General features: G+C 40.4%; 1 protein-coding gene across 6 annotated transcripts; it reads right to left on the bottom strand.

Annotated features, from left to right (window-relative positions):
- Nucleotides 1-3,783: 3,783 nt before the first annotated feature.
- On the bottom strand, nucleotides 3,784-12,216 carry LOC103722961 (SNF1-related protein kinase regulatory subunit beta-1-like). Of its 6 annotated transcripts, none has more exons than XM_008813717.4 (5): nucleotides 12,078-12,216; nucleotides 11,808-11,989; nucleotides 4,649-4,830; nucleotides 4,349-4,511; nucleotides 3,784-4,246 (listed from the first exon to the last, which is right to left on the bottom strand). In XM_008813717.4, exons 2-5 carry the CDS (start codon nucleotides 11,967-11,969, stop codon nucleotides 3,929-3,931), a joined length of 825 nt encoding a protein of 274 aa, XP_008811939.1. In that variant the 5' UTR covers nucleotides 11,970-11,989; nucleotides 12,078-12,216; the 3' UTR covers nucleotides 3,784-3,928. The 6 variants fall into 6 exon arrangements, with proteins under 6 accessions (XP_008811939.1, XP_008811940.1, XP_008811938.1 ...); XM_008813718.4 differs by having other exon boundaries at nucleotides 11,808-11,971; nucleotides 12,057-12,205; XM_008813716.4 differs by having other exon boundaries at nucleotides 12,057-12,202.
- Between the last annotated feature and the right edge of the window lie 5,806 nt (nucleotides 12,217-18,022).

The raw sequence follows: 18,022 nt of genomic DNA, 5'->3' as shown, positions 1-18,022 counted from the left end.
AAACTACCATTTGAGAAGGAGGTGATGGAGACCAAAATAGAACAGTTATGTAGCTCTGCTATATCTTCCATCCTGGTGAATGGCAATGTGGGAACTGCCATCCTCTGTATAGGGCAGCTTGTTTTTTGTTGTCAGATGTCAACTAGATGCCATTGAAGGTAAAAGAAGCAACAACATGTTTTGTTGGGAGGAGTTGGACTCTGAAATAGAAATGGATAATTGATTGCAGGAGTTACCAATCTGCAGTATCCAGATTCTCATACACTATTGTTCTATTAAACTAAAGGTGTAGGATTGTGAATCTAGTTTTTTGAGGTGTATCGTAGGGCTGAAGGTGAATCTTACTATTCCCATGGTTTTATCTCGATAGAGGGCATGATGTCGGTAGGAGATTTGTTTTGATGGATGGATAGTTAAGAAAAGCTGATTGAGATCTCCTTGTAGAGTGCATAGATCAGAGGTTAGAACTTTTAGGGTTTATTGGCCCTTCTTTAAGTAGTTCCACTTCTTTTGCTAATGTATTTCATGTCATTCTTTATACTACCGAAAAAGGGTTTTATCAAGATGTAGACTATCAGGAGAGACTTTAGAAGATGGGTATCGATGTTTGCTTTAAGACAACAGATATTTACATAATTTTTTCAGAAAAAGTAAATGCTCAACTAAATATAAGCCATTTTAAAATGTGTCATCTTCTTATGATCAACTAAACATGTAAAAACCACTTTTCTAGAAAAAATATTTAAGTAGATTTTTTTTTTCTACAAACCAAATGAGTCCCTTAATCTCTTGGGAAGAGCTTTGTGAATCTCGAGAATTGGGTGGTTTGTGGGTTCTCAACTTGGAATGTTTTTTTTTTTTTTTGGTCAAAGCGGTATTTCATTTCAAGTACCTCTAACGTGAATACAACCTGACATATCAAAAGAAACTAAACAAAATAAGGAGTGTGGGATGCACTCTAAGCTAGTCCAAAGAAACTCCCCAGAGTGCCGGGCAACATAGGACCCAGTCTGCTGCACTGTTCGCCTTCCGATATACATGAGATATCTGATAGAAAGTCAGCTCCCGCACCAATCTACGCATGTCCCGTATCAGGGGATGGCCATCTCCATATGTATTGACACCTCGTATCCAATCAATCACCGTGGAAGAGTCACCCTCAAGGCAGAGGCAATCGGCCCCCAACACCCGTCTCGCATACAAAATGCCCTCCCAGGCTGCCCGCACCTCCGCTCCCACGACAGTCGTACCAGGTGTACTCCGTCCTCCAGCAGCCACAAGACCGCCTACATGATCCCTAATCACAAAGCCCACGCCCCCAGAGGCGCCATTCTCTGCCATGCCACCATCGAAATTCACCTTAAGATAACCAGGGGGTGGGGGTACCCAAGAAAAGTAGCTAAATCTGAATGCTGAAACAGCAATACAGGTACCCCAGATATCCCTGGCCCTCTCGGGTGGATTCGATGAGGCCATCATAGATACCTCCGCCGCCTGCCGTAGGGCTCTCTCAATCACAACTCGAGGGAACGATCGTCCGCCCTCGAACACGCGATCGTTCCTGTCCAGCCAAATATGATAGGCTAAGTAAGTCACTATAGTACCTGTCTCAGCAGAACTCGGCCTCCTAGTAGACTCACGCAGGTACCGAAGCATATCCTCCAGCGTCTCCCACAGCGGAGGGAGCAGCGCAGATGCACGTCTCCAACACTGCACATCAATAGGGCATCGAAGCAGTACATGGCTAATAGTCTCCTCAGCATCCAGGCATCTCTCGCAAAGTAGATCCAACCTCATCTCCCGCCTAGCCAACACACTCCTGGTCGGAAGGTAGCCCCAGGCCACCTTCCAAAGAAAGAGCGCCACCCTGGGATGCACCCTCATCCTCCATATCCAACCACCGTCAATCCGCCTATCGGGCTCCCTACTGGCCCAAGCGTGAATATCTCTGGCCCGTACCCTCGTCCGACCTGTCGGCAACCATACCAATCTATCTGGCTCTTCCTGGGTCGGTATCGGTAAAGCCAAAATCCTCTCCACCAACTGCTCCCCAAAGGCCTTCCGTATCAGATCCACATCCCATCTCCCCTCTCCTGGGATAAGCAAGCCACAGACCCTGTGCCCCGACAGTCTGCCCGAATCCACGATGGTTGGTAGTCTGCTATTCGGTAGATCAGTCGCCCAGCTATCCTTGAGGACATCCACCGACAGCCCGTCCCCTATGGCCCACCGGATTACCGGAAGCACCAATGGAGCTCTAGCACAAATCTCCTTCCAGATAGGAGAATGGAGCCGCCCTGCCCTACCACCAACCGTCAGTGCACCATACTTAGCCCTCATCAAGGAGGACCATAAGTTCTCGGGCTCCAACATGAAACTAGCTGCCAGCTGCATAACAGACGCCTCCCGTTTCGCCACCAACGAAGGCACCCCCAAGCCACCGTGCCGAATCGGCTGACAAACCACCTCCTATGCCACTAGGTGGCTCCCACTCCTCCCCCAGATGAAATCCCTTATGAGCTGCTCTACTAACCTCAGGGAAGATAAAGGGATAACAATGTTGGACACAAATACTTGGAATGTTATTTCACTGGGCCTGCTCAGCCATGAGAACTCCAAATACCCGGAAAGGAGTCCTCTAGGTGGCTCCAGCCTTCCGAAAAAAAGTTTAAAGAGGAGAAAATAAGCTCAATTCTGGCTTGACCATTGAGCTGGAAGCTTTTATTTTGCCGAAAGGTGAAGAAGGAAGGGAGAGTCGATGACAACATTTTAAGTGAAACGTACTCCCATGTTCACAGTGCCTTCGGACTCTAGCAGCCTAGCTGAGGTAGAACAACTTCTGGCAATGCTTAGGGTAGAGGAGGTGCCATGGAAACCTTTGCCGCAGGGGAGATGGGATTCAACCGGAGTGTTCTCGGTTAAAAGCTTCCATAGGTTCCTAAATAATGGGAGTCTCGTGCCCGTGGAAAGGTCTGGCCTTCTTCTTCGAGTTCTCTTTTTTGGGGCTCTCTCCCAGCTTCATGATAATGCTCTGAACTGTTAACATTAAAGTCTCTGTGTGTTTTGAGTAAGGAGGAGTGGCTTGGAACCTATCCAGGATCCATGATTGCATAGTTCTGCTCGAAAATAATAAATATTGATGACCAACATATGGGAATAATGGGGAGGTTCTGGGTTGCACCATCCTACAAACAGACCAAGTGGCTGAAGCTAGAGCTATCTGAGATGGGATCGAAGCCCCCACCAGCATGTAAAAAGCAAATAGACTTTGGATGAAGGAAAAATTATCACAACAATCTCTCAGATCCAGCAATGCTCAAGACCTCAACATTCCTGCAATTGATTAATTGGCCATGCACAACTCGGATCCATTTCTTCCTTCTCAAGGCTTTGGTTTGCAAATGGTGGAAGAAGTACACAAAGGAATGGAAACCTATTTAATAATATCAATGGCTTCATGTGGCTACAACTGTGTTGCTAAAACCATCTTCTTCCCATCTAAGCTTATGGGACGCGATAGCGATTAGCAGTGAACAACGACTACTGTCATGCCTCTTAGCTCATTCTACCATTAATCATTACAGAGCCACAGATATGCAACAAGGCCAACTTCCATATAGACAGAGCGAGTACCTTGCCATTGCTAGGCAGACACAATGAGAGACGAGCAATTCCATGCGGCCATCTACAATCCAACATGAACTCGTCATGTTAGAACTTAGAAAGGTTATATAGTAAACGGGAACTTGCCGAGTGATAAAAAGCTCAAAAAATATAACATAATCCTGAGACGAGCTTATTATAAAAGTAAAGGGTTCACAGCACTAGCACAGAAGCACCTTAAACCTACAGCAGCTGCAGCACCCTTATTTACAGAGGGGAGGGTGGCAGCTGTTTCTGTAACCTCAGAAATTTTTTGCTGATGTTTCTACTGCCTTCTCATAGGTTTGTAGAGGACGACAGTCACATACTTGGAGTGAAACCTGTGGGTCAGGCCAAGGGAAACCAGCGACTGCGAAGCCCATCCTTTCTCGATGAAGAGGTGGTCGAGAAGAACATGCTGGGGCTTTTTTGGAGAATCCTCGTTGCTCTGGGGGCCAAGGACTGTAACATGCATCTGGGGGGGAAGGGCTGGTGGCTCTTTTGCAAAGTCCTCATCCACAGGAAATGACCAACCATAGCTGGAGTTTGGTGATGGTGGTGCCTCGAATTCAGAAACACTTTCCAGATTTTCTGGAACATAGTCCTGGAATAAGAAGGACAAAGGTTGATGAGATGCTGGTCAATTTACCAATATGTTCGTCCTTGCTTATAAGAGCACATGAAAAAAAAAACGATGAATGCTGACATGGACATCAAGAAGATTAACCGTTTGCCCCATGTCATCAGTCATGCAAGGAAGATCAGGAATGTGCCTCCATTCACCATCAACAATGAACTTGTACTGATAGACCCCAGATGGGAGGACCAACAGGATGCAGTGATCTTTGCCTGACCTCTGTAACACCTTCCTGAGAAATTCTCGCATGTAAAATACAGTAGGTCTTGGAATTTCTGTTCTTTCTGATTATTCACACACCAGATTACTCTGGAAAAATAAATGGAAGTGATGATGAGCACAGACCGTTACTTCTCTAACAGCATTTACCTTGAGCTCCAGTTATCCCATGACCCTTCCACAGCAACATCATTTCCACCATAGTTCCATGTAATCAATGTGGGAATTCCCTTTTCAAGGGGAGCATCCAAATGCCCATGAGAGGAGTTCATCCTCGTATAATTGAAAACTGGAGGGATCTCAGCACCTCTCTGCAGCGGAGCAATTGGAATCTGAAACATAAACTCACCTTTTAATTTGTTTCAGAACAGCTATTACTAGTTAAGTAAGCTCCAAGCACTTGAAACTGATATTTGAAAAGGCAGGCTCCAACTTTGGTAAGCCTACATTAATTGCCATCTATTCCATGAATTCTTTTTTCCATCTAACAGATTTGATTTGATTCTTGTCATCTTATATCATATCAATAAGTATCCATCAAAATCTACAATTAGTGATACCTCACTAGTATGATGCTACACCAGCTGTGACCTAGAATATAGTATTTGGACTACAAAATATGCTGTCTTTTCTTAAAAAAAAATAAGGCAAAGTAAACCGAAAACTTATGATAGAACATTTTTTTTGTGCATCTACTTGTAGTCTTCCTTCAAAAGCATATTGCAATCATGGTCAAATGAAAACTCATAATGCATTAGATATACATATCCTACCTATCATAACTATGTGGTTTCAAAAAACCAGTACCATACCTTTCTGGCACAAAACTGGCACCGGTATGGGTGTCGGGATATCGAAATAGACATACCAGTACATACTGGCCATACTGCTCAGTATTAGCAGTACCATACAATCGTATTGGTTAATATCAATGGTTTTTCAATTTTTTGAAAGCTGACAGCTTCGGTACATACAGCTGGTAGTGGTATGGTACAATACCCAGGAAAATAGAATGAACTTCAGTACCGGTATTTAAAACCTTGATAATTTAGAAATCTGTGTAACTAAATACTGCAGAATGGACATAGTATGCAGAGATGTATGAACTTTGGCTGCAAAATGGAAAGCATGCAAAACATTTCAAAAGCTGTCCATCTTCCTGTCTAAGTTAAGTACCAGTTTGGCACAATACATAGAAAAACAGCATGGAGTTTAGTACTGGCATCTAAAACCTTGATAACTAGAAATATGCATAATTAAATACTGCAGAACAAACAAAGTATGCATAGATGTATGGACTTTGTCTACAAAATGGAAAGCATGTAAAGGATTTCAAAGGCTGTCCAAGTTGAGAATAATGATGGGACATCACCAATCTTTTCAAAGAAATTGTGAGTTCAAAGTGCCAGGGCGAGCAAGTTGGAGGAATCTTCTATCATGTAAAAACAATGCCAAAGTGCTAAGCACAAAGTTGACCTAAGAAAACACTTAGTTTGCTAGGGACATCAACATCTTAAATTGAGTTGTAACATATAACTTCAACAAGCGCACTCACATAAAACAATGTTATGATTGTGGTTGCATCATCTAGCTGACTGAACTCAAAAGTCTCTCCTAGTTGAGAATGGTGGTGGGGGCATCACCAACCACTTCAAAGAAATTATGTGAATTACCCAGGCCAAACACAAGGTGAACCACCTGCCAAAGTTTGGACTGCAAACCTGGAACCTCCAATAAAGGAGGGATGCAACCACTAGGCTATCACCCAGTTTGACTGTGTTGGTTTTAATAAACAAATTTGCTAAAAATGTTAAGTGCTAGGGTGAGCAAATTGGAGAAATCTATCATATAAGAATAATGCCAAAGCGCTCAGCATAACATTTACGCAAACAAGCACCTGATTTGCTAAGGACATAAAACATTTTAAATTAGAAGTTGTAACATATAACTTCAACAAGCACACTCACAATAAAATAATGTTAAGATCATGATTGCATAATCTACCATGAACTCAAACATGCAGAAATGGTGAGCACATATAATCTCGAAGGATGTCTGCACTAGATGATAATATGGTATGAATCCTCAAAGGAAGGATCTCTAATCCATGGTGTGAAAACCCTTCCTAAAGAACTACATAATCCATTGCCTCCAACACTTTGAATTGTTCATAAGCAAACTCTTGTTTTTCATACAATTCAAGAATATATGAATAATCACATTTTAGGTGTCAAATCAGGAGATTGGGGAGAGTTGCATTTGCCACTATGGGACTCGAGCTCATATGCAATTTTGGGATATTATTTCAAAGAAACAAGCCTCCAAAGGATGACAAAAGGCAAGTTTACGAAAGAGTAGAAACACGAGAGAGGGCAAAATGGCAGTTAAGGATTAAAAACCAGAAGCCTCAAATGTAGGATAGTGTTATGGTAGATCACTTAATATGTATTACCATTTAATTACTGACCAAATAAAGTTAGAAATTTTAGCTCCCCTAGATTATTGTCGACCCTCCAATCAGCTATATTTGATTGCAAATATATTGCTCAAATTTAGATCTTCATCAGAACTTCCCAAACATCTCTTAGAAGAATATGAAATCCTCCCAACAATTGGTTGAAGATTTTCCTTCTGTTTTAAAATGTATCTCTCAGCAATTGAAAAACCAGACACAGAGAATGGGAACTCTTGATTTTCTTCCTTTTCAAACTAAATCACAAAATCGCTACCAACAAGTGACAATATATAGAGAAATATCAGAAAGGTAGCAAAAAAAATCCCTCCCCAGAGATAATATAAGGACAGCTTATTAAAATATAGGAGCCCAATAAATTATGTCCACTAGAAGTACTGCTTCTGTAACATCAATTTGATTAGATCGTATTATTATTTAGCAGAAAAATTATTTAGATAAAAAATTGGATATTAATGAACTTACCCATGCAACACAAAAGATATTCTCAAATGAAAATTTTTAGACATCCTTAGATGGAGACATACTAGAAAGAGCAATGCAAACTACACGGTTTTGCTGGTGCTACTTAACCATTTAACAGCTACTCCCTATGACCACATCCAGTAAGAGAGAGATTAGTGCTCAGATGTGCCAAGATCATGCATTTGGCTGGGTAAACATATAATATGGATCTGTGAAGCAATTATTAGATAGATCTGAAAACATCAGAAACATGAAACTAAAGATATTCTCCAGATTTTGAACAAAATATGAAGTTTCAAGGTCATTTCAGGCCGCCAACCATCCTTATCTCAGCTGGTTGGCATCCCTCTCCACATGGGAGAGGCCCATGTTTTGAATCCTGGTGGTGTCTTCCCCTCCGTAATTATCAAAAAAGGGCCATCATGGCTATTAGAGTTGAGGTGAAAAGCAAAATAAAAAATTCACTAGACTCAATATCATCAATAACTTGGGGGAATTATCTGTGCAGATCCTTGAGTTGAGGATAAGAAGCGATTTGATGTATCACAAAGTTGAGCAACAAGAACTATTAAACAATGGCTAATGCACAGTGCAAACATTATGGAACTTGTGAATCAATTTCTGTGCTTGGACCATATACATCACCAAAAAGGAAAACAGAAATATGAAACATAGACAATAAGATGTAGGGCAGAAAAATCATGAGTCTATATCAAATCTATAATAAATGATAAGTGTAATTATGATCCTAATCCATACTAGATCATCCTCAATGGCTTCAATATGCAAGTCCCAAATTACACAAATCGCTCATCCGCATTTTGAACAATTAAAGCTATTGCAAATCATTTAATGAGTCAGATCAATTTTTAAGAACCACGGATTCATCATGATAATGAAGAAAAAGTTATGCCAATGAAGAAATTGAGACTAAGATACAGCTAAAACCATCAAGCCAAGTCCCAACTATTGGAGTTGGCAAATAAATCCATTGTCACAAATGGTAACGTTCATTTCTTCCTCCCATGATGTGTTAGTGCACGTTATCAGGTTAGAAACATAGATGGGAAGGAACATAAGCACATGAAGAAATAAATGAGACATGAATGATAAAAGAAGCTTGAAATGGTAAGCATTTGTTGGACTACAACAAATTTTATGGTTGCCAGGAAACCAACGACTATCATGTATTTCAGTTTCAATAGGATGGACTCCACGTTAACTAACCACTTGGCCCAAAAGCTAATGGGCTAACAACTAAGGATCACCGAACCGGTACCGGTAGGCGTACCAGTCGGCCACCGGACCAGTTCGGTACCGATTCGGACCGGTTTGAATTGGTACCGAACCGGTGCCACTGTTTATGCATCCGAAAGCCAAAAAAAAATTGGCCTAGCGGTACGGGACCGGTACGGGCCGGTATCGGACCGATACGAGCCAGTACCGATTTTTAATACCGAATCGGACCAGTTAGAGACCGGACTGGTTCGGTACGCACTAAACCAACCTGTACGGGCCAGTTCAACATACCATGTTGATAACATATATCATGCTTAACATCTCTATTCATGTGCAAACCAGATCAAGCATGTGGAGGGAGTCAAGACAATTAAGATGAGTCAAGGTACCAACTTAGTTGATCAAGGAATTAGGCCCCATCAAAATAGGATAGTATAGTCACCATTGTACCATTTCGACAGAAAACTGGTACCTAGGACACGACACCATTTCTTTGGAACCGGGATTTCCCCACATCCTGATCTATCCCAATCATCCTAGTTTCATCCTAACACTTGCGAACAGAAATGGGGCAGCCAAGAAGGGCTGGGATCGACCAGGACACATTTTTTTTGTTTCTTTTCTTGTTCTTGGCTGTTTTGGTATGTCCTATTGTAGCATCCTAAGCCATTACCATACTGTCCTAGAAGCAAATTAGGATCCGGGCCTAGTACTAAGATTTAAACCCTTGGGGTTGATTAAATAAATAATTGACTTCAGGGGTTTCGAACACATGACCTCCAGCAAACTTGGCACTTTGATACCATGTCAAATAAACCACTTGAAGCTGATAGGAATGTGTCAACAATATCTAATAGGCTTAACACTAGAGATGGATTATCATAGAACTAGAATTAGTATTACTAAACCATGCTACAATTTGATCATTCACCACAAATCATGGTGTTTAATCAAGCAGTAACATAATGATCAGTGAGGCATTTTGAAGATTCTAAATAACTCAACGTGTATAAAGAAGAAGAGAAAGGCCAAAAGTTTTCAAATAAATGGTGTCTTGAGAGTTAACAAAACCATTATCTATGAAAATATACATGTTTGAATGAATAAGTCTAAACCTAATAAAACTCTTGAGGAGGAAAACATGAAACACCAAATATTAGCTCCCATATATGTGCAAGGTTAACATAACTACCTAATGCATCTGATTTGTGTCAAGAATCAAAGCCAACTTATAAAATTAATCTCCTCCTCAAGCTTAAAATTAAGGGATTTGTTGTGTGATACCCGATCACATTAACATGCCATGAACTAATGTAGTTCAATCAGCGGCCATCATGTTCCACTTTCTTGAATGCAAGTCTTTTAACTTCAAATCTTAATTTCATTAACGGATCACGGTCATCTTCTAATTCTTTCCATCTAGTGCTCAACTTAATGATTACATATGGTGCAGTCCAGTTGAGGACCGGATATCCCCCCGAGGGGGCAGGGGGGTAACGTCCATCTAATCTGCTTTCTATTATTAAGTACTTTCATGCCAAATAACTTGCAGATATATCTTTGGGAAATCAAAAATGAATCAACATGATATCTGGCTTCAATATTTGAATCAAATACACACTGCCTTCACATTTTCTTCTCGATATAGCTAGATATTAGTGTATTAAAGTAATTAGTCTTCATTGATAAGAACATCATCATAGGATAGCCAATCCTTATGCTTAGTTCCACATGCAACTCCATTAAGGATTGAAGCTCAAGCAAAATACAGTTGCTAGATTTAGAATCTTCGGCTTCATCTTTTCACTATATTCTCAGGTGTTTCACATACGACTGGTACATAAAGAATTGACATATTAAAGCATAAATGACTATTAGTTGAATAAGGATAGTTTTTGAGATGTCCTATCTCTTGAGTACCATCAACATGTCTCCACATGTACCACACTCCAAGAGCCAGAAGATTGAAGAGATTCACAGTCACTAGCTCAGATCCTAAACCACCACTTTCACCATCTCTCGACGTGTTGCTGATGGCTTTCATGGCAAATGGATGGCCCAATGGCCAACCAATTATTGCCCAAATAATATTCCAGTCATTCCCAATTGCCGTTATCATGGTCATCCACATATCCGACAATTCTAAAAAAAACAAACATATCTAATTACTAGATATTCAAGAAACATGCAGCACTCTTCTGTTTGTGATCAACTTGTCATTGCACGGCAAAAACAGGGCCTCAGATCCAACTGGCTATCGCCAACAACCGCATTCTGACATTGCTTTTACTAATATCTCACCATAAAAGTAGTACCCGCTAAAATTAAAGCCAGATAAGGAGCTTCAATAAAGAATGCACATAACAAATTCAAGACAAACTAATCTAATTATTCAGTACCTCAAGGAACACATAGAACTCTTCTGCTTGTCGCCAAGATGTCTCGCAGCAAAAACAGGGTCTCATATCTGACCAGTTGTCGTTAATGACAGCATTTGGAGATCCTCATTTTCTAATATCTCATGTAGCACTGTCAAAACTAATGCCAGATAAAGAGCTTCCAAAAGCAATTGCCCGTGACAACGAATTGACAGGGACGCCAGCACATCGCTTTCCGCAGTTCATTGCTAAGTCATTAAGTATAAATCACACTCCAAACGCTAGCAAACAATATCATGAAGCTCAAGAGTTCACCAAGTTCAAAACAAAAATAATTGACAAAATTTCAAGAAACTCTTGATCCAACAAGATCCATATTATTCAGTAAATTATCACCAATAATCATCAAAGAAGAACTAATTCAAAAACACACAAACAACAACCAACCATGCTGCAATCAATCACAAGAGGCATTGTTCGCATAACCGAAGATCCAAATAACATCACACCAAACATAACTCCCATTACAACAAAATTAATATCAAATCAAACGCAAAGAAACCGGAGAACAAGTAAATCACAAACAGACACACAAATACCCATCAAGAACTACGGCAAAGCATCTTAAATCAAACCATGAGCAAAAAAAAGTGAGCACTTTCAGCACAACTAACCACAAAAACAGCACAAACAAAACAAAATCCAGAAAGAAATCACCAAAAGAGGAAGCTCGACCAAGAGACAAATCAAAGACCTGAGGAGTGAACATGAACGGGGAACGGGATCGTCCGGGACTCTCCGGCGGCGAGCTCCCCATGCCGCCCACCATGCGGTAGTCCGCCTGATCACAGCCGTCCGATCTCGCCGACGGCCCGCCCGGCCCGTTCTCTCCCTCCTTCCCGCTCGCGTTTCCCATCTCCGTTTCCAAATTTAGATCTTAAAAAAATCAAATTCACAAAATAAACAAAATAAATTTTTAAAAAAGAAATGGTCAAGAGAATACCATTACCACCGGTGATCGTACTTATTTACGAGAGAGCCACTCCGGCGATAGCTTGGAAAAACGCCGGAGGTGGCCAGGGGTGGCTGTGGAAATGCCGCCGGAGTGGCGCCGGAGAGGGAGAGTGGGGAGGAGGAGGAAAAGGTGGAGAGTTTTTTTTTTTTAAAGGAGAGGGAAGAGAAGAAACGGACGGTGATGACGTGGAACTGATACACGTGGAAGATGGAACGCCGTTGGATGCGGTGGTCCCCCGAGGTGGGACGTTGGCGTACTGGGGAGTTGCATGGATGGCACCTGATGGCAGCCGGACTGGGGGTGCGAGGTGGCCTTCCCGTGCAACCGCTTTCGGTGGTATGCTGGTGGAAGGACAAAAATGGGCAGGAGGATTTGCAAGTATTACTTGCAGTGGTACCTGCAATCCTACTTTGATTTTAATATACATCTCTGAGCCTGGTGCCCAGTGGAACTAGGCGTTGTCTTCTAACCGCATGATTCCAAGTTTGAATTATCCTATGCGTCGATTAAAATGTGGTGACACTGTTTGGACATGGGGTCTAGAAGCGTTTATTGGTCTGTTGGTAGCTTTAGTGGTGCCAGGTGTGACGTACTCACCTTTGGATGGAAAAAGTATGAATAAAACTTATCCGCCCACATCAAACATTCTCCTACCTTCTTCGCGGCCCTTTAACCTTGGATGTGTCGGTGCCTTATCCTTTGTATTATCTTTTCTTTTCTGATTTTGTTGGTTGCACTCATGCCCACTGCATGCAAGCCACCGTTGTAAAAATATATATATATTTTATATTTTCTTAGTTTTTAAGGAAAAAAATTATCATCTACTTCCACTCATCAGCTGCGCTGTTTTGCAGCACACGAATTGCCAGTGATTGAAACCAAAACTCTCATGTTTGTGTTTCAATTAGAGCAAGTTGGAGCTCTACCTACTAATCTCTCATGTGAAGTTGGTAATGGTTACATAGTTCATGGTTAGCGAACATTACTATTAACATAGATAGAGTGTGCATATTTTTAATTTTCTAGGTTAGGTAGCCTCATCTAGGGGAGGCTGCTTCCTTAATTTGAGATTCGATTTCTTTCGAACATGGCTGTATAGATTAGACTATTCATAAACTTTGAGATGTAGGCTGTATTAAAAGCCACCGCCAAAGTAGACCGAAAGGACAATGGTTTTACTCTGATCGATCTATTGTCCAAGACATTATTTTCAACAGATGACTCCTATGTTCATGTAATTGATTTAAGATTAGAAGAAGAATTTAATAGCTGAGACCTTCTAATGAAAACCATGTTTAGCGACAATGACTATTTATATTCCAAGAATAACTAATTCTATCTATTGGGTGACATATAGGAAAGTAGAGGCAACTTTTACTTGTATATGTTTTCTTTTCTATATCAAGTACATCTGCTTATATGAAAAGGACAGTTAATATTTTTGATCTTATCTATGTGCATCATTATCTTCAATAACATGTCAATGTTTGACTAGGGGTTCAATTTTTGTCAGGGCATTAAATCTCCCCCTTTTTTTTTTTTTGCAATATCCTTTGTTTCCTAATACTGACTGTTTCATTCTGCTAATCTGTACTTTACTATGATGAACCTTAAAAATTAATATGGTGACATAAAAAAGAATAAGTGCAATAATGAGTTCACAAGTGATTGGGATGGAAAGTGTAATAAAGATCTTATTGCAGCAGGCATAGCAATATAATTTGTTATAGTTAGTGACCAAAGAAATAAAACATAATCACTGGTTAAACTTGGAAGAAATCATAAAATTAAGGATATTGTCGAAGTATTAATTAATGTTTCTTATAATTAATCATGTTCCATGTTATAAAATTTATAATTCATTGACTAGTTAACAAGGTGATAAGAGCACTAATATCAAATTGATCTACCAAGAGACTTAAAGTGGCCATTAACTTAGTTCTACCAAGCAAGGGAGGACAATGGCCACATAGTTGGAAGCTATCATGCTAAGGGAGTAAGACTGACCTCCCTGACTTCTTGCCTTTTTTTTTTTTTTTATGTTCTTCAGTTAAATCTGGGCAATGGTCTAACAGGTTAAAAGTAAAGTTTCAGATCGCAGCAAACCGCTTTAAACGTTACCCGAGGGCGCCCATGTGCCAATAGGATAAGATTTCGTATGCTATCTCATAATTCCGGATAAGTATAAGGAGGGCAGCTCTATCTAGAACGGTACCGTCCGGCGTCGGCATTCCGAAATGGAGCCTTGGTTCTTTATTAAAATCCCATAGAAATTAAAGGAGGATAGGGACAGGAATTGTAAGTGGGGTCATCCTTATCCCCTCCACCTTATCTTTGGATTATTTCGTGTCATAAATCTCATCAAAGGTACCAGCCTAAAATTAAGCAATCTAAGGAGCTACTTGCTAATTATAATTCAGAGAACCCTTGAGAGAAAGGGTAGAGCATAGTAAACCAAGTAGAATAAGTTTTTTTTTTTTTTTTTTTTCTGACGGATTTTTTATACAATGCGTGTACGAATACATTCAATAAAATCAAAAACTACAAGTTTACGGAGTGCCTGTGGCAGCTTCCCTCTCTTAACCACAGAATGCATCCTGAGTGATGGGCTGCGTAGGCAGCCACCCAGTTAGCCGTTCTGTTGGCTTTTCTGAATACATGCTTAGCATCAAAGGCTACCCCATTTTTCATCATCATCCCTATGTTCCGGATGAGGAGGTGCTTTGTGCTTTCTCCACTCGCCCCCTCCCTCCCTGAATCCACTCGATGACTGTGGCCGAATCGCCCTCCAGGATGATTGAACTAGCCTGCAGCACCTGCCGCGCATGTCGAAGACCTGCCTAGACAGCTTGCAACTCCGTCTCGAAAATCGACGTGCCAAATAACTGACAACCACCCGCTGCCATCACCATGGAGTACGGGCCCTGTATAACAAAGCCCGCACCGCCCCACGTACCTCCATCCAGCACCGATCCGTCGAAGTTGACCTTCAGAAAGCTCGTAGGTGGAGACCTAACAAAATTTGATTGTTTTGGATTTATTCTATAAAAAAGATAACAGTAGAAGCCAATCATACTAAAACCATATATAAAATTTTAGAGCCGTCTCAATTTTTAGATATTTTATTTTTTTAATTTTTATAAATATATTTACATTAGAACAGTATATTTTAATTTAACAAAAAAATATTTTAAATGATAAAAAGATTGGACTAATCAAGGACCAAATCAGAAAACAAGGCAATCCCATCTGACCCGGCCTGTTTATAATTAGGCCAAGTATTTTGCGGTTAGATCCGTTTATATCTCACTGACCAAGTCTCGATTAAAAAAAAAATCTGAGCTAAAAATCCACATATACCATTTAATCAAAATAATGATAATAATAATAATAATAATAATAGTCTTGTCATACCTAATTCCACTAATAAAGTTGTTTTCAATAGGACTCTAGAACCTCAAGCTACCGTGTTGTCCGCCTTCGGAGGCTTTGATTAAACAATGCTAGGCCAAGCTACCTTGCTTCTCGCGACAAAATTCCTCTATAGCCAATTGCTTCAATTTCGACAGCGATGATGGATGTGCCATCTACATAATAATTTGTAGAGGATATCGAATCAGGATCTAAGTTAACCCAAGCGTAAAATATAATAAGATGTTTCCTTTCATGCAATTAGGTATGATTCCATACCCAATTACATCTATGTATATCTGTACATAGATTCGACATCGAAGATAGATATGATGATCAAGAAGATCAATGGAAGTTAACATAAAATATTTGACTGGCTTGCACCTCAGGGACGGAGAGACTATTCCAAGATGCTCACAGCTTTGCATCTCATGCTTGGCGAATGGCCCAAGCATGCTTCACACTTGATAAGTTATGTTCGTATGCTGTCACGTCAGTGCATAGGCATAAAAAATCTCTCCTACAAAATATAATAACAAGCTATTATATCCAAAGTTGATGTCAAATTGACCCGGTGTTTTCAAAGAGGAATTGGATAAGCCCTTGTTCGTCTTCTTCCTAATTTGATTCCACATAATTAAATCCTTCTGTTTGGGGGACAAGGCTGATGCCTGAGGGGCCACGGTCGCCGCCACCGCTCCCTCATCCTCTCGCCGCCGCAGCAATAGATACTGCTTTGTTAGACCTTTTTTTTTTTTTTGTTTTTTGGTGCAACGGCAACTTACACGCACCGGATATAGGTACAATCAACAAAATCAAAAAAGATTAGATCTTTTTAAGGTCACAAGCAGTCATCCGGCTTCCTCTCTCTATTGTTATGACCGTGGTATATCGTAAACAATTGTATATGATGTGCAGCGTAAATTATTCTGTGGTCTCCAAAGCTTATATCATTTGGTAGAGATTTATTTGGTGGGCTTCGCACCTAAGTCATGCAATTTGGTCTATGTGGCTGCAAGATGTATTTAACTATTACATTGAGAGTCAGGTTTATCGAGATAATCAAAATATTCACTTGATTTAAATAGTCAACTTGATATTGAAAATTTCGACAAGAAGAATTGATGAGGAGATATTCTTGACATGAATCGGCTGTTTATGGCATCCAGCTCATCCAAAGTGGAAAAGAATTGTAAAAAAGATAGTCTTGATAAGAATCGGCGTGATATAGTATTCAGCTTATCCGATATGGAAAAGAATAGTCAAACAAGAGATTTTATCTAATTCATAAGTAAAAACGGTTGCAAGAATTTGAATTATTTCTCTTTACATCATTGCATACTGTTTTTTTTTACCTCAATATACTAAGAGAATAGTATTCGGTGCGTTTGGCGAGGTCGGCTAGACAGGTGCTGAGGATAGCTCGGCTCTCCAGGTTCCGAGGTGTATTTGGTGGAACGCTCCGAGTTCGAGGGTCGGGGCGTACTACTGAAGTTGGTCGCCCCGAGCTTGGTTGGGCGGGTCGGAGGCCGGGCCGAGGCCAGGCTGATGGAGCTTTTGGTGGAATCCGAGGTCGGGCTGATTCTTGGCCGGGCCGAGGATTCAACCGGTCGGCGTTGGCGTATATCGGACCAAAATTGGGCAGCCTTTTTGTTGTGGGCTGGACGATCCATTTCGCCCTCATCAGTAGTGATCAAAACTTATTGCTCCAAATATAGCCTATCAAGTAGAAGAAATTTCTGCAGCACTTGCAGCTATGACCATTACAGATCCCCAAGATTCGGAATCGATTCCAGATACAGGTGTAAGCTTTCATATGGCAAATAATACAGGTATGTTTCGGCCTTTGAGGACTTATTCTGGAAGAGGTAAGGGCAATAGAGAATTTCTAGATATTGCTCATATTGGTGATGCCATATCAAGTGGTGTAAAAAACATGCATATTAATGATATTTTATTAGTTCTTGAAATAGAAAAGAATCTATTACAAATAGGATAACTTATTGGTGACAACTCTTGTACTTTTGAGTTCTCATGTAAATATATTGTGCTCAAGGACCAAATAATGGGTAAAGTAGTAGCTTCAAGAACTAGAGATCCGGGAATCTACTCTCTTGGAGAGGGATCTAAAGGCGAAGGAGGACATATGGCACCGAAAACTTAGGTTGTAGATAGAAGAATAATTTCCTTCTTGAATGAATGAAATTGCATCACTGTTTATGGTTGGAATGAAGATTGGCTCCATTTGTGAAAATTGTGAACTAGGGAAAGTCATAAAACTTCCTTTTTATTAGCCATGATAGTAGGTTTTCTTCTCCTCTAGGACTTTTCTGGTTTATCGAAAGAATTTTTTCTTATTGAAATGTTTTTCCAGAGAAGTTGATGCTTGTGTATTTGATGTCTAGGAAAGTTATTTTTACGTAGCACATTCCAGAGTGAAAAATTATACCCTAATGAAGAGCAAGATCTTACTCTATTCTATCTAAAAGTTTAAGGTCACTTTCGAAAAAAAAGTTACTCTAATTTTCAATGAGTGAAAAAGT

Source organism: Phoenix dactylifera, chromosome 3 (genome assembly GCF_009389715.1).
Source record: "Phoenix dactylifera cultivar Barhee BC4 chromosome 3, palm_55x_up_171113_PBpolish2nd_filt_p, whole genome shotgun sequence".
NCBI lineage: Eukaryota > Viridiplantae > Streptophyta > Magnoliopsida > Arecales > Arecaceae > Phoenix > Phoenix dactylifera.
The sequence above is the reverse complement of the archived record's forward strand: the minus strand, read 5'-3'. Positions and strand labels throughout refer to the sequence as shown.